This window comes from Zingiber officinale, chromosome 5A, assembly GCF_018446385.1.
Source record: "Zingiber officinale cultivar Zhangliang chromosome 5A, Zo_v1.1, whole genome shotgun sequence".
Lineage (NCBI taxonomy): Eukaryota > Viridiplantae > Streptophyta > Magnoliopsida > Zingiberales > Zingiberaceae > Zingiber > Zingiber officinale.
The window spans coordinates 68346538-68363252 of NC_055994.1; the positions used below are offsets into that span (position 1 = coordinate 68346538).

At 43.1% G+C, this 16715-nt stretch overlaps 1 protein-coding gene across 1 annotated transcript; it reads right to left on the bottom strand.

Moving 5' to 3' along the window:
- Positions 1-10875: 10875 nt before the first annotated feature.
- On the bottom strand, positions 10876-14868 carry LOC121979616 (rhodanese-like domain-containing protein 6). The gene is made up of 8 exons (XM_042531611.1): positions 14576-14868; positions 14306-14476; positions 13505-13634; positions 13268-13404; positions 12930-13154; positions 12268-12349; positions 11699-11781; positions 10876-11575 (listed from the first exon to the last, which is right to left on the bottom strand). The coding sequence occupies exons 1-8, from the start codon at positions 14866-14868 to the stop codon at positions 11362-11364; spliced, it is 1335 nt and encodes a 444-aa protein (XP_042387545.1). The 3' UTR covers positions 10876-11361.
- Positions 14869-16715: the final 1847 nt, after the last annotated feature.

Sequence of the window (16715 nt, forward strand, 5' to 3'; positions counted from 1 at the left end):
CACACCAGGTAAGAAACCCCTCACCTGCAGTATAATAGCTTTCGTTTGATTGCATACTTTTAGTTTTAGCTATATGCAGGTTTTTTTTTCGGCACATAGGGTGTGTTTTAACCCTCCTCGAGGATTAGGGATCTAGTTGAGCACCTCTAGACGGGTCGGACACGTTGTTCTCCTTTAGTTGGAGATTCTAGACGTTGTCGGGTGCCTAGAAGTGATCTCCCTATTAGAGGAGAGAGTTTGAGCACACTAAGTGTTCGGTAAAATGTTAGCGTAGCTAAATGCCACCTCAGTTATGTTTAATAGCTCAGTTAAATGCATTAGAAGCATTTAAAACAGCACATTAGTTTAGTTCAGTTTTATGGGACTACGGTCCAATGGGTGGGCTCCCACAGTCGCCTCTAGGTTCAGATAACCTAGCTCTAGGTTCAGATAACCTAGAAACAACAAGTTAAAACAGTTAGCTATATTCAGTATTTTATTTTCAGTGGCATTGTACTGGATCAGATATCCATGGGTTGGACTCCCACAATCGTCCCTAGGTTTAGATAACCTAGTTAACCCTACTAAATTCGGGACTTGCAAACCCGGGTCTAGTTAGGGATGCGCGCACAGCAAGTACAGTTGCCGGGCCCAAACAGTATGATTATGTATTTTCACTTATTACGAATTAGTTTTCAAAGCTCAAACTAGTTATGTTAGTTGAGTTGGAATTCAGTATCAGTTAGCTACAGTTTAGCTTATTATATGTTCAGTTCCGTTATCTGTATTGATTCATATGATTGGTTTCCATGCCATGTTCAGTATGCATGTTCAGTTATTTCAGTTTATGCTTGCAACCATAGTATGCCATGCCAGTACATGTTTTCAAATAGCATTCTTTAAAAGCATGTTTGCATTGTTGTATGTTTTAGTGAGGTAGTTGGTTTCTTACTAAGCTTTAAGCTTACAGATTCTATTTTTCCTTATACTGCAGATAGAGGTAAGGGAAAAATGGACTAGCAGAGGAAGCTGGAGGCTAATGCAGAGATGGTGTGTGTGTGGCAGGAACTGGAACAAAAGATCCTCAGGGGTTTTAGCAAGCTTAAATAGTTGGATTCTTAGTATTTCTTCTTTCATGCATTTTCAGACCGTAGAATGTTTAAACTATGGGAGATTTATTTAGTTTGTTAGTAATTATGTTAGAATGGTGGTTAGTAGTTGTTAGAATACATTTTTATTGACTGAGAATGTGTTGTGTGAGGTTTTGGCACACCATGGATCGATCGGGGGTCCTCGATCGATCCATGGATCGATTGGGGGCTGATTCCGCGAACAGAAGGCTTCTAGATCGATCAGCCGATTGATCCAGACACATTCTGTCGGGAACAGAAGGCCTCTGGATCGATCGGTCGATCGATCCAAGCTATTCCTCGCGAACAGAAAGGTTTTTGATCGATCATTGGATCGATTGACTTAGGTTGGATTGATCAGTCGATCGATCCAAATATAGTCCCGTGCACAGAAGCACGCTGGATCGATCACTGGATCGATCGGTGAGCCTGGATCGATCAGCCAATCGATCCAGATTATCACCCGAGCACAGTAGCGGTCTGGATCGATCCATGGATCGATCCAACAGAGAGCAATCGATCCAAGTCAGTCTGGATCGATTGGGAAGTTCAGTTTCGACCAAGAAACTTAGCAGATCAGCTTCTAGTCCACAGGAAGTGTAGGATACACCTGGTATCCTTTAGATTATACCCTTCAGCACATGTAGAACCAAGAATAGTTATCAGATAGCAACTAAAATTTAAATTAGATCAGTTTTCCGCACAGTTAGCACAGCATAACTGTAGCGATCGGCCTTACAGCTCAGCTAGTAGAAGGTGGGTTGTTACAGAGTGGTATCAGAGCAGAGTTCCATACTTCCTACACACACATCAGCATTGAACCTGCAGCTTCCAAGTAAGAATACCTCTACTTTATTTATGCTCCTTGTTTTGTTATTACAGTTCATGTTTATATGCCTACTGCTGATTAGTATGTGATAGTTTTAAACATGATATCAGTAGTGATATAACTGTAGTTACCTTAGTTATGTTATGTTCTCTATGTCTTTAGAAATGGCACGAGGACGCCCAGCTAGAAGGGCACTAGCTATTGAGCCCCAGCAAGAGGCAGGCAGTACAGTGCCTCCTCCAGACCTTACAGCATTAGTGGCTCAGTTACAGCAAAAGGAAATAGCCACCTTAAAGGCTAACCAGAATACCCCACAGTCACCCCGGAACCGAATTGACGACTCCGGTAGTCTTAGAGGTTTCACCAGTCCAGCCTACAGAGCAGATGAGCCAAGAAAGGAAGCCTATCCGATCCAATGGCGCGAGTCAAGCCGGAGAACTTCTCAAGCACTAGTGAACCATGGGATGCACAAGCCTGGTTCAAAACACCGGAGAGCACGATGGAGCTTTTGGACGAACACGAGAAGGTGAAGTGTGCCTTCTTCACTGACGAGACGACGCATGTGGTGGAAAGAATCGAAGCAAGCTCCCGGTGAACCGGATGTCATGGGTGACTTGAGAAGGAATTCTTCGAGAGTTCTTTCACATACGGGTTACAAACCGCCACTCGACGAGTTCACCGAGTTTCGTCAGGGCAACCTTTCAGTTGAGGAAGCCGTGAAGAAATTCAACAGGTTGGCTCGTCTATACCCAGAGCTAGTCGGCACGGAGAAGGAACGAATCCGGTTGATGCTCAAGATGCCGAGGCCGGAGATAGCGATGAGCGTGGCTGGTGGCATACATAGGCCACAAACCACGGAGGAGTTAGTGAGCGGTGCCTTGACCACAGAGCATTACCATAAAGGCAAGTCTCCTCGAGTCCAAAGGCTAAGGAAACGCTCACACTCGAAACAGCCACGGCTCTAACTGGAAGGGAACTCCAACAGCAAGCGCAAATCAGGGAGTGACCCAAAAGGAGGACCATCTAGCAAGCGACCCAGTTATCCAAAGTGTGCTACTTGTGGGAAATTCCACCCAGGGGTTTGTCGCAAGGGCACACGAGGATGCTTTGAATGTGGACAAGAAGGGCACATGGCCAAGCAGTGCCCGAACAAGACCGGTCTTCCTCAGCCACAGCAGATTCAGTATGCGGGCCAGCCAGCTCAGTTATATTAGATGCAGGCCGCTCTAGAAGGTCCACTTATCAGCCAGGGCAGATTAGAAGCCCCTCCAGCTATGGCGAATGCGAGGATCTACTCACTCACCAGAGAGGACGTAGCCAATGCCTCGACAGTTGTCACAGGTTAGATTAGCATTTTTCAGTATAATGCTACTGTTCTATTTGATACTGGGGCAACCCATTCATATATAGCCAGGATGTTCTCCGAAAAATTAGAAATACCCTCAGAGGTACTCCGTGGTCAGTTTTTGACGACACTACCTTCAGGAGAGATCATGGCATCCACGCACTGGCTCAGAGCAGTGCCGGTCATTATAGCAGACAGAGAGCTCTTTTGTGATCTGATAGTGCTAGAGATGACCGACTATGACGTTATCTTTGGAATGGACTTTCTGATCAAGTACGGTGCTACCATAGAGTGCCATAAACAGAAAGTCATCTTCCAACCTGAAGTGACAGTGCAATTTGAATACAGCGGAGAACCAAAGAGAAAGGCCAAGAAGTTTCTCTCAGCTATGAAAGCGCAGAAGCTACTGGATTCAGGATGTACAGGATTCCTAGCACATGTAGTCAACGCCAGCCAGGACAAGAACCAACAGCTAGCAGAGGTTCGAGTCGTATGTGACTACCCAGCAGTCTTCCCTGAAGAGTTACCAGGCTTAGCACCAGACAGGGAGATTGACTTTGAGATAGAGCTCATTCCCGGTATGAATCCTATCTCCAAAGCGCCTTATCGCATGGCTCCAGCAGAACTGAAGGAACTTCAGGAGCAATTACAGGAGCTGCTCGACAAGGGTTTCATACGCCCGAGTCACTCACCATGGGGAGCGCCTGTATTGTTTGTGAAGAAGAAGGATGGAAGCATGCGACTGTGCATAGACTACAGATCACTGAACCAAGTCATGATCAAGAACAGGTATCCCCTTCCCAGAATCGATGACCTGTTCGACCAGCTGAAGGGAGCAGCAGTGTTCTCTAAGATAGATCTCAGATCAGGTTATCATCAGGTGAAGGTTAAAGAAGGGGATATACCCAAGACAGCATTCAGAACCAGATACGGACACTACGAGTTCGTAGTCATGCCCTTTGGCGTGACCAATGCTCCAGCTACATTCATGGATCTCATGAACAGAGTATTCAGGGAGTATTTGGATAAGTTTGTTATTGTGTTTATCGATGACATTCTTATCTACTCAGGAACTCAGGAAGAACACTCAAAGCATCTGAAACTAGTATTGCAGACCCTTCAGCAGAACCAGCTATACGCTAAGTTCACGAAATGTGAATTTTGGTTAGATCGGGTGTCCTTCCTGGGTCACATCATCTCAAAGGATGGTATTATGGTAGATCCCAGCAAAATCGATAAGTAACTGGAAGAGACCTAAGAACGCCAAATCGGGAGCTTTCGGGATTAGCGGGATATTACGAAGGTTCGTGAGAGGACTTCTCGGGATAGCCTCCCCCAGCTCTTACCGAAAGAACAGGAAATTTCGGTGGATAGAGGACTGTGAGAACACTTTGAGCTAAAAGGAGATTGACCGTGCTCCCATTTGGCTCTACCAGACAACCAGCAGCTTTGATATCTATAGTGATGCCTCTAAGTTGGGACTAGGAGCGATGCTGCAAAACAGCAAGGTGATCGCCTATGCCTCGGACAACTCAAGGATTATGAGAAGAATTACCCTACTCATGACCTTAAGCTCGCAGTAGTGTTCGCTCTCAAAATTTAGAGACATTACTTATATGGAGCTCGCAGAGTGTATACTGATCATCAGAGAAGTACTTCTTCACTCGGAAGGATCAGAACATGAGACAGCGCAGATGGCTTGAGCTGGTCAAAGACTACGATATAGACATCCTCTACCATCCAGGGAAAGCCAATAAGGTAGCCGACGCGCTTAGCAGAAAATCCAGCTACCTTATTATCTCTTACACCATGCCACCGCCCCTACGAAGGAGATCGTAGATTTCGGTCTCGAACTCATCGTTGGACAGCTCTACTATGACCTTAGAGTCTACCTTGCTTGGTGATATTCAGTCAGATCAGGACCTGAAATTGAGAAAATCAAGCAAGGGCTAGCGTAATCCGAGTAGAGAATTCAGAGTGTCCGATAGCGGGGTGTTGTATTTTGGTGACAGACTACGTGTTCCGGATCGGGAGGAGCTACGGAGGCAGATTCTAGATGAGGCTCACAAGACTCCCTATGCGATGCATCCAGTTTCACCAAAATGTATCAAGACCAAGAACCATTTTGATGGCCCGGATGAAGCGGACATCGCCAGATATGTTAGCATCCGCCTCACCTGTCAGAGGGCCAGGAGGAGTTCTGCAGCCTATACTGATTCCAGAATGGAAGTGGGAGGATATCTCTATGGACTTCATAGTGGGACTACCGGAACCACGAATGGTTTTGATGCCATCGGGTAATAGTCGACGTGTTGACTAAATCAGCCACTTTTAGCTATCAAGATATCCTACTCCATGGAGAAGCTAGCTCAGTTGTATCTCGAGATCGTCGGACTTCATGGAGTCCCACGTACCATTATTTCAGAGTCACACTTCGGGAGTGTGTACAGTCGACATTGGGCACGAAGTTAAAGTTCAACACAGCCATCCATGATGGTCAGACGGCGCGAGTAAATCGGTACTCAAGATATGCTCCGAGCGTGTGCCCTAGACTTCAAGGAAGTTGGTGCAAATATCAGCTTAGCAAAATTTACATACAACAACATCATGCCACTATCGGCATGGCACCTTATGAGGCTATCTATGGGCGGAGGTGTAGATCTCCAATCTTGGTATGAGAGTGGTGAGCAGAAGAGCTAGAACTTGAGACAGATCTAGTGGCAGATACCACCGCAGCTATACAGGATGTTACAAAAGCTATGCTGATACATGGCGCAGACCCTTAGAGTTTTCATTGGGATTGGTGTTCCTTAGAGTAGCTCCCATGAAGGAGTAATGCGTTTTGGGAAGAAGGGCAAACTTAGTCCCGATATGTGGGACCATACCTTATCAGAAGAGTGGGCAAGGTAGCATATGAGCTAGAGCTACCCAGGAAATCCACAACGTATTTCATGTCTCCATGTCAAGAAGCATACCCAGATGTCAGCCCCAGTCGGTACAGATCCGCGAAGACCTCAGCTATGATAGTCGGCCTATTCAGATAATAGACCGAGCAGTTAAGAAATTACAGAACAAGGAAGTACCATTAGTCAAAGTCATTTGGCACAATCACACAGCAGAAGAGGCAACTTGGGAGACAGAAGCCAGCATGAGACAGAAGTACCCAGAATTGTTCCAAGTTCGAGGACGAACTTTTTATAAGGTATGGGGGATTGTAACGCCCGAAAAATTCTCAAACTATTTTAGAAATATTCTATGATTTTTCTGGAATTATTAGATATTTTTCCGAAATTTTTCGAGTAGCGGAAGTAGCAAAAATTATTAGAAAACGAAAACGGCCTAAGCGGGAATTGAACCCGAGACCTATGGTTTACGGATAATTCTAGTAACCAGTTGAACCCAACAGGGCCGTGCTGAAAGGAAAGGGAATCAATTATATTTATAATTGGTTTGGCCAAATTAATTATTTAGTATAAATAGGAAAACATAAGTTGGTTTGGTTTATTTTGTGTTGGTTCGGCAACTCATCCTTCACCCTAATCTCACCGACGCCACCTCTCCCTCTCCTCCCTCTCTCGGCGCCAACACCCAAGCAACCTTAGGGTTTCATCCCTAGGGCCATAGGAGTGCCTCCCGGTGACATCTCGGACACGAGGACGCTCCCCTCCGCGAGTAGAACACGTGGACGCGAGCGAATTGTCGAGAAGTCGTCTCCACCGGAATTTCTAGCGATTAGATTTGTAAGAAATCTACCACACCAGGTAAGAAACCCCTCACCTGCGGTATAATAGCTTTCGTTTGATTGCATACTTTTAGTTTTAGCTATATGCAGGTTTTTTTTCGGCACATAGGGTGTGTTTTAACCCTCCTCGAGGATTAGGGATCTAGTTGAGCACCTCTAGACGGGTCGGACACGTTGTTCTCCTTTAGTTGGAGATTCTAGACGTTGTCGGGTGCCTAGAAGTGATCTCCCTATTAGAGGAGAGAGTTTAAGCACACTAAGTGTTCAGTAAAATATTAGCGTAGCTAAATGCCACCTCAGTTATGTTTAATAGCTCAGTTAAATGCATTAGAAGCATTTAAAACAGCACATTAGTTTAGTTCAGTTTTATGGGACTACGGTCCAATGGGTGGGCTCCCACAGTCGCCTCTAGGTTCAGATAACCTAGCTCTAGGTTCAGATAACCTAGAAACAGCAAGTTAAAATAGTTAGCTATATTCAGTATTTTATTTTCAGTGGCACTGTACTGGATCAGATATCCATGTGTTGGACTCCCACAGTCGTCCCTAGGTTTAGATAACCTAGTTAACCCTACTAAATTCGGGACTTGCAAACTCGGGTCTAGTTAGGGATGCGCGCACAGCAAGTACAGTTGCCGGGCCCAAACAGCATGATTATGTATTTTCACTTATTATGAATTAGTTTTCAAAGCTCAAACTAGTTATGTTAGTTGAGTTGGAATTCAGTATCAGTTAGCTACAGTTTAACTTATTATATGTTCAGTTCCGTTATCTGTATTGATTCATATGATTGGTTTCCATGCCATGTTCAGTATGCATGTTCAGTTATTTCAGTTTATGCTTGCAACCATAGTATGTCATGCCAGTACATGTTTTCAAATAGCATTCTTTAAAAGCATGTTTGCATCGTTGCATGTTTTAGTGAGGTAGTTGGTTTCTTACTAAGCTTTAAGCTTACAGATTCTATTTTTCCTTATACTGCAGATAGAGGTAAGGGAAAAATGGACTAGCAGAGGAAGCTGGAGGCCAATGCAGAGATGGTGTGTGTGTGGCAGGAACTGGAACAAAAGATCCTCAGGGGTTTTAGCAAGCTTAAATAGTTGGATTCTTAGTATTTCTTCTTTCATGCATTTTCAGACCGTAGAATGTTTAAACTATGGGAGATTTATTTAGTTTGTTAGTAATTATGTTAGAATGGTGGTTAGTAGTTGTTAGAATACATTTTTATTGACTGAGAATGTGTTGTGTGAGGTTTTGGCACGCCAGAGTGCTGAAATCAGAGTTTCAGTGCGAAATCAGAAACTCCGATTGATCCATGGATTGATCGGGGGTCCTCGATCGATCCATGGATCGATTGGGGGCTGATTCCACGAACAGAAGGCTTCTGGATCGATCAGCCGATTGATCCAGACACATTCTGTCGCGAACAGAAGGCCTCTGGATCAATCGGTCGATCGATCCAAGCTATTCCTCGCGAACAGAAAGGTTTTTGATCGATCATTGGATCGATTGACTTAGGTTGGATTGATCAGTCGATCGATCCAAATATAGTCCCGTGCACAGAAGCACGCTGGATCGATCACTGGATCGATCGGTGAGCCTGGATCGATCAGCCAATCGATCCAGATTATCACCCGAGCACAGTAGCGGTCTGGATCGATCCATGGATCGATCCAACAGAGAGCAATCGATCCAGGTCAGTCTGGATCGATTGGGAAGTTCAGTTTCGACCAAGAAACTTAGCAGATCAGCTTCTAGTCCACAGGAAGTGTAGGATACACCTGGTATCCTTTAGATTATACCCTTCAGCACATGTAGAACCAAGAATAGTTATCAGATAGCAACTAAAATTTAAATTAGATCAGTTTTCCGCACAGTTAGCACAGCATAACTGTAGCGATCGGCCTTACAGCTCAGCTAGTAGAAGGTGGGTCGTTACATTAAGAGTTGAGAGGGAGGATAAATAAACATCATAACAAGACGAACCTTCAACATCCGGTGCCGCTAAAGAAGAAGTGCATGCAACTCCTACAATTGAAAAAGGTATAACAATTTCAATTATAAAAAATAATGATCATATAATATGTTTTGAGAGTAGGAAAAATGGGCACTATAAGAGTAAGTATCGTAGATTGATAAAGAAGAATGTTCCAATGGCACCAGGGGCAAAAGAGAAATCAAAGGAGACCAAAACCTGATACACAAGAACAAAGGACATATTGTGTGTCTCACATGCAACCAAGGTAGACATTATCCGAACCAATGTCTAAGAAGAAGAAAATCGATTAAGGACCAAGGAGGAAACTCAAGTTTAGGGGAGCTCCTATAGCAAATTTCAAAGTATCATTTCATAATGCAATTATGTCATGTTATGATAAAAAAAATATGCTAGAAATAAGCTTTATGAATTTAGAGCTTATTATCATGAAAATAGGAAGCCTAATAATTTTAAGGATATTTTTAGATCATATCAGGCTAGAACTATCTCACTTAAGGATAGAAAGGTAAAAAATACTCTAGATAATAACCTTAAGAAAACTAGACAACACATGCCTAGAAAAAGGAATTGTCAAGCTAGACATGGCCAATCAAGAATTTATGTCTTGGAAAAAGAAAATTAAAGTTTGAGGTCAAAACTTGATCAATTAGAGAAGACCCTAAAAAATATGATAAATAAAGTTAAACGGTATAAGAAAAAAAATCTAGGATTAAATAGGCAAGAGTCATCCAAAGGCAAGAAAAGTTTGGGATACATACCTAAGTCCAATGAGAGTATGTCTTAATATCATAGAGTTTCATATAACTATGGAACTAACGCTAGATTTAAAAGTCAAGTCAAGACTATAAGGGAGGTTATCCCTAGTATTGATCTTAATGAGACTAGCATAATTAAAACTTCTGAGATACCTAGAAAAGTCATTAAAAAGGTTTTAAAGAAGATTATCCCTAGTTAATACCCAGTACAAACAATGAGCTCCAATAGGTATTATGTTCCTGAGCGTGTGATCTCTTCACACTAAATGGGTATAGAGTGTCAATTTAAATTAAAAGGATGGTTAACCCAACCATGGTAAAATTGTAATTTTAGGACATTTTCAAGGTATCTATATCTTGAGAATGGAAATTCAAATCTTATCTTGAAAGATTTCTATAGTGTTCCAATAAGAATTGAATTCTTAAGTTAATCAAAATGGGCACGATAGGATATAATTCAAAAGTGTGTTAAGTTGGGATTTTTGGCGCATTTGAAGGAGATATGCACCTATGTCAAATCATGTATTTGGCATAGTTAATTGATAATATTTAGATAGAAAATCTAGACATTTTCTTAATTTGTGCCATAATTGTCATGTTTTGTGTGTTATATCACATGTTATAACATCATGATATACACGAGTATTATATCTTGCTATGATATTTTGATAATGTCATATACAGACATCATTTGATTATGATCACTACTAGAAAAAAGTTGAAAGACAATATTTTTTATGTGTTGTCTATATTATCAAAAAAGTGTTATTAAAAGTATTGTTGTTAAAAGTCCACTAAAAAGATAATGCTTAAAAAATATTATTATTTTGTTACAAAGACAATATTTTTACAACATTTAAAAAACATTATCATTTTTTATAAAGACAACGCTTTGCAACACTTAAAAAATATTATATTTTTTGCAAAAGCAATACTTTGCAATACATATAAAAGCATTGCCTTTTTTAAAATACAATTTTTTTGCAAAAGATAAAATAATTATTTTTTCTATTTACAAAACCATTGTCTATTATATTTACATCACAAATTGCTTAATTAAACTTTTATAAATAATATCAATTAAAATACCATGAAAGTACAACTAATCAATCTTCTTACTATTGAACTAAAAATGTGTCATACAATTCAAATAAAAAATATGTAACATAATCGATAAACTTTATATCCATATTAAGTCTATAAAAGTAAAAATCTTACATACTAGATGTGCATATTAATTCCAATATATCTGGCTTCTTAGAATTCAAAATACCCATAGCATAGTCCAAGGAATCAGGTGAAATATCTTCATGCTCATCGTCCTGTAACATCATTGGATGGCTTCCCTTGCCATTTTTTTTTTTTTGCATAACTCACAGACAAACTCTGCTGGAAATGACCTGGGACAAGTTCATTACAGCAATAAGCATATCATAGATTCATGCAATAATGAATGGACATTGTCAAGTGATCAAGAACATTATGCATTCATCAATGCATTTTTAAAAATCAAATATATCTAGACACAATAACTGAAGAAACGTGTTAGGATCTAAAACTGCTTTTACATGTAAGTACAAATTTCAGTTTAAATGCAAACAGCAATAAAAATAAAGTTTAGCAAGAAAAATATGGTCATGATATTGGAAAGAACATAACACTACCTGACAGTCATAGCACACTAAAACCAGCATTCTATAGTAATGGCACCGGCAACGAGAGGAATAATCATCAAAGGAAATACCACAAAGCACACAACTACCAATAACATCTGTGTCCTTACTTCCAACTGAAATATTGTCCATTGAACAAAAAAGTGGAATTTGCTACCCAGTTCAATACAAAGTACAAACCATGGCAAATATTACACAATGCTAACCATGAAGGCTTGATAGCTATGTTGGAACATCAGTAACTCACCGATGATCAAAAACAAAATTCTTCCCTCTAAAGTAACCACCAGCTGGAAATTGTTCCAAGTATTTCTGAATTCCGTCAAACAACTTTCACAGAGAACACAAGAGAGGAATAACAAGAAGATGAGAAAAATAAAAAAGATACAAAGTTGTATTTCTACCAATTCACTTGAACAATCAAGTTACCAGAAACTAATGCAGTAACATCATGAAGTATAACATTATTACATGTTCACTTTATCAATTATTCTACTTTTGCAGTGTGGTTATCTTAAACCTGGAAATAGCTATGCAGTCATGGTCGTGTTAGCTTTCATCTTGAAAGATCTTACAAGCAATGCGGAGTTCAGAAATACTATAAACTATGATTGAGGCACTAAACCTTCGGAGGATAATAAGCTTGCACAAGGATGTAAAGTTTTCCAATGGAAACTTCTATCAGAATGCTTAAGCAGTAATTATAATAATATGGTCATTGCTAACAAGGTTCTGATGGTAATTTCCAAGGAAGAAGGCAAAATGCCTTATCAGTCGTAATAAAAATGGTAGTGAACCTTCCCAAGAAGAGCTTACCTGAAAAACATTCTCAAAACCTACACCTTTTGATCTAATATAAGCTGAAGCAGTTTCACATCTAATACCTCCAGTGCAGTACCTGAATTGTTTCCATAAAAGAAATGCAGAAATCATTAATTCCTTGGGGGTACTAAATTGGAGCACACAAATATATATGTTCTACATATGTCTAATGTATGCCAAAAGTTGTAGCAATTATTACACCATAGATAGCCCACTCACCTTGACTGCCTTCTTTTCCTTTAGAGACGACCATAAGCATCTCTTCTTACCTCATTTCTCACTTCTATACTCATGGCCCATTTCCTTTAACCCCAATTTAACAGAGTCAAGGTGATGAGCCAAGTTTGGACTTATTTTCATCTTAGGTCATACTCAGAGATGTCTAATGACTACATGGGAGGCAAGTTCTAGTGTCATGTTATTTTGAACATTTTTTATTTATTATCTAACTGTCGTTTGCATTTTCATTGGACTATGCTATTTTCTATTGCATGAGTCCACTCACATTATGTCACTGTTTATCCAGACTATTTAAATAAGTTCTGCACTTATAATTTATTTTATTGTTGTGTATATTTCTACCGTGTGCTATTTTATGGTGATCATATAGTGATCAATATTGTTAAGAGTGAAGAGCCTACCAGGATAATTCTTACATGAGAATGCATTTGTCATGCAGTTTTTCAGAGTGATGAAAAATCCAAGAAGCTAGATCACTGTATTGTCTTAATTCTTGATCAAGAGTCTCCGCATTTGTGGCCTTAAACTTCCCAATCTGTGTTTCATATAAGTTCCTTGCATCCAACAGAACAAGTTGTTTATCAACCTTGGAATCCATATTAGTTCCAGGAATTAGTGTAGTCCCATCAATACTTGAACAAAATATAAATCATTAACTTACTCTAGTTGCTCATTCAAAAGCACCCACTCACCTGTATCATGGAGAACATAATGAAACTCTGCCGCAGAGAGGAGGATCGGACCTGAATATTACCATCTCCTATAATTTACTGTCATATTCATGGAATCTCGATTACCAATCTCATGTAATTTACCATCCATGGCGTCAAATAAGCTCATGGATTTCAAAGCGGCAATGTGCTTCTCCAAAGACGGCATCTTTCCACCAACCTAAAGTTATAAATGACAAGATCAAAACTTCCGCTAACACCAAAACTCGAAGAACAAAAACCACGAGCAGTGCTTATCGGAGGCATCCAAAAGGGCTTACAGTGACATTGACACCGTAGGGAGCGATGCGAGCGCAACCGAGGAGGGCAAGAGATTGGCAGTTTGAGTCAAAGAAGCGGAGGAGGAAGACGATATTTGGGACAGGGGCATATTTGTATTCACAAGGAGAACTTCAGCTCCTTTGCCTCCCACGGATCGGATCTATATGCACAAATATATTGATCCTGTCCGGAATATGAGCCAAACGGACCGCCAGACGAGCTAGGTAGGTGGAATGTTGACCGAGTCGTGACTTCCCAGAGGGGGGTGTGCTGAGATGGCTTCCGTGTTGACTAAGTCTTCAGAAGTCCCCTGGTCAACGCTACCTGCAGCCAGCGACCGGGTCCCACCGGTCCCTGGTACCTCGAGGCTCGAGGTGGATCCAACGAATATATAAGTAACCGACTAATAATAAAATAATGAAATGAATATGGGATAATGAATACGGGTACGTACCCTGGACCAGGGGGCGCCCTCGGATGGGACGCGGTGCGAGTTGTCAAGACCCGGAAGAGTAGACGACGCCCGATCAGGATGGAGAGCTAGATCTGACGACGAGAAACTGAACGAGATACGGACCCGGAAGACAAGCTGCAGGTCGGGATATAATACCGACACGTAGACTGGGATAAGGCACCGGCACGCAGACCGGGATACGACAACAAAAGCAGAATACGATCAAATCAGTGAGCCGAAACATAACAACGACCGAAGGTCGGGAATGCCATAGTGACCCCAGGTCGGAAGCATACGACGACAGAAATCCAATCTGAGCAGTCGGACTCTCAAAGATGGCAACAACCAGCCATCATGTGGAGGCGGCAGCAGCTGCGACACGAAGGCGTCGACAGCAGCGTTGGCCGGGGAGAGGAGAGAAGGTTGCTGGTGCGCCGAGAGGGAGGAAGGGGGACTGCTCGGGGGTGGCTCCGGCGAGAGGAGAGGAGAGAGAGGGGGATAATGGCGCTGAGCAACTCTGGTGAAAGGAGAAGAGAGAGAGAGGATGGTGTTGAGGTGGCTCCGGCGAGGGGCGCTTGTAGGCGGCGAGGTCGGTACAGTGGTGGCGGCGTCTTACCGTGGGCGATGGTGGCGTGGAGAGGAGAAGGGGAGGAGCGACGTCGACGTGTTGGTCCGGTGGCGGCGTCGCGAGGAGGACATATGACCGGCGGCAGTGTTAGTCGCGGGAGAGAGGAGGAGAAGGAGAGGAGGCGGCGAGGCCGGTGGCGGGTGGCGATGGTGAGAGGAGAAGAGTGGAAAAAAGGCAAAGGACGACCTCGGCTCCGGCGAGGAGAAAGAGAGGGAGGAAGAAGCTACTATGGCGGCGGCGAGAAAACCCCCCACGCACGAACCCAAAACCCCACACTGCATGCTACAGTGCTCCTTTTTCTCCTCAATGCCCTAAAACTCATTTGACCAAATTGCCCTCTCCTTTTCCCCTAATTCCTCTTATGCCCTCAACGTATGTCCACATCACAAGCCTCCCCTTCAAGTCTAGTCGAAAGAGGCACAAGTCCGACTGACTAGACCCAGCCAAATGAAAAATAGAATCACTACTGAATGCAGAGTCATATCGCGGATCTGTCATATAACGTTGAACGAGTAGCTGTGGATGACGAGTACCTGGCAGAGCAACAAAAAGAATAAGCGCCGACCGAGCGACAAAAGACATATCAAGCGAGTGTCAAAAGAGCGATCTAGCAAATGTCGAACGATATCGAGTAGACGATCGAGAGATGCTGAGTAAAATGATTGAGCAACAATCAGGCGACCGAAAAGTGTCGACCGAGTGATCGAGAATGCCGAGCGAGTGGTGTCAAGCGTGTGATCGAGCGACAATAAATCACGACCGATCCCTAGAGAGAAAGCTGGGCAAGCAGAGCCGTGAGCGCGACCGAGAAAAGTACTGACCGAGCCGTGAGCGCGACCGAGAAAAGTACCGACCGAGCATCAATAAATCGCGACCGGGCAATACAGAGAGTGATCAACGAGCGAAGCCATGACGCGGCCGAGAAAGTGTTGACCGAGCGACCGTAAATCATAACCGGGCAATAAAGAAAATGATGGTCGCGCAAAGTCGTGAGCGCGACCGAGAAAAATGTCGACCGAGCGACAGTAAATCGCGACCAGGATGAATAAATCCGTAAGCGTGACCGGGAGAGCGCCGACCGAAAGTCAATAAATCACGACCGGGAGAGCGCCGACCGGGCGACAGTAAATCGCGATGGACCAATAGAGAGAAGGACGAGTGAAGCTGTGAGCGCGACTAAGAAAAATGTCGGTCGGGCTACAGTAAACCGCGACGAAGACGAGTAAATCCGTAAGCGCGATTGAAAGAATATCGTCCAAGTAATAGAGAAAATGCGGGTCGGGTGGAATAAGAACAGGCGAGCGATGTCGAGCACGCGACCGAGAAAATACCGACCTAACGACAGTAAAATCGCGACCAGGCAATCGAACAATGCCGATCTGACAATCGAAAAATGATGAGATGGTCGAAAGACGATGGGCGAGCGATATCAAACGAGTGATCGATAAGATGTAGACCGAGCGACAATAAAATCACGACCGGGCAATCGAACAATGTCGATCTGACAATCGAAAAATGTTGAGCTGGTCAAAAGACAATGGGCGAGCGATATCAAACGAGTGATCAATAAGATGTAGACCGAGCGACAATAAATCATGACCGGGCAATCGAACAATGCCGAGCGGTGCAAAGCGAACGCCCGAACAGATGGTCGAGCCATACTGGTCGGTCGACTAAGAGAAGGTCGGTCGTGTGATCGGAAGAATGTCGAGTGAGTGCGAAGCCTGTGCTCTGGGTAGACACGGAGCCTGAGACCAAATGAGAACAGGAGAAGAGCTCGTGGATCGAGCGCGAATGGGAGCGAAGGCTCTGTGAGCCAAGCCAAGCGTATATCCCGAGAGACCGAAAGCGACCGAGAGCAAAACATGTGAGTCAGGCGCAAGCGTGAGTAAAGCCTGTGGATGGAGCGCGAACGGGAGTAGAATAATTAGGCGGTTATGCGAATTCCAACCAAGGAGGAAAGTGGGTATCGACCGAGCATCAGCTAACAACAACAGTGATCGAAATCGACCGAACATCAGCTAACAACTACAGTGATCGAAATACGACTGATGAGTGTCGGGCAGAGCGACAAGTGAGTATGATGAGTGCTAAGCAGAGCGGCAAGTGAGGCGGTGAGCTCCGACCA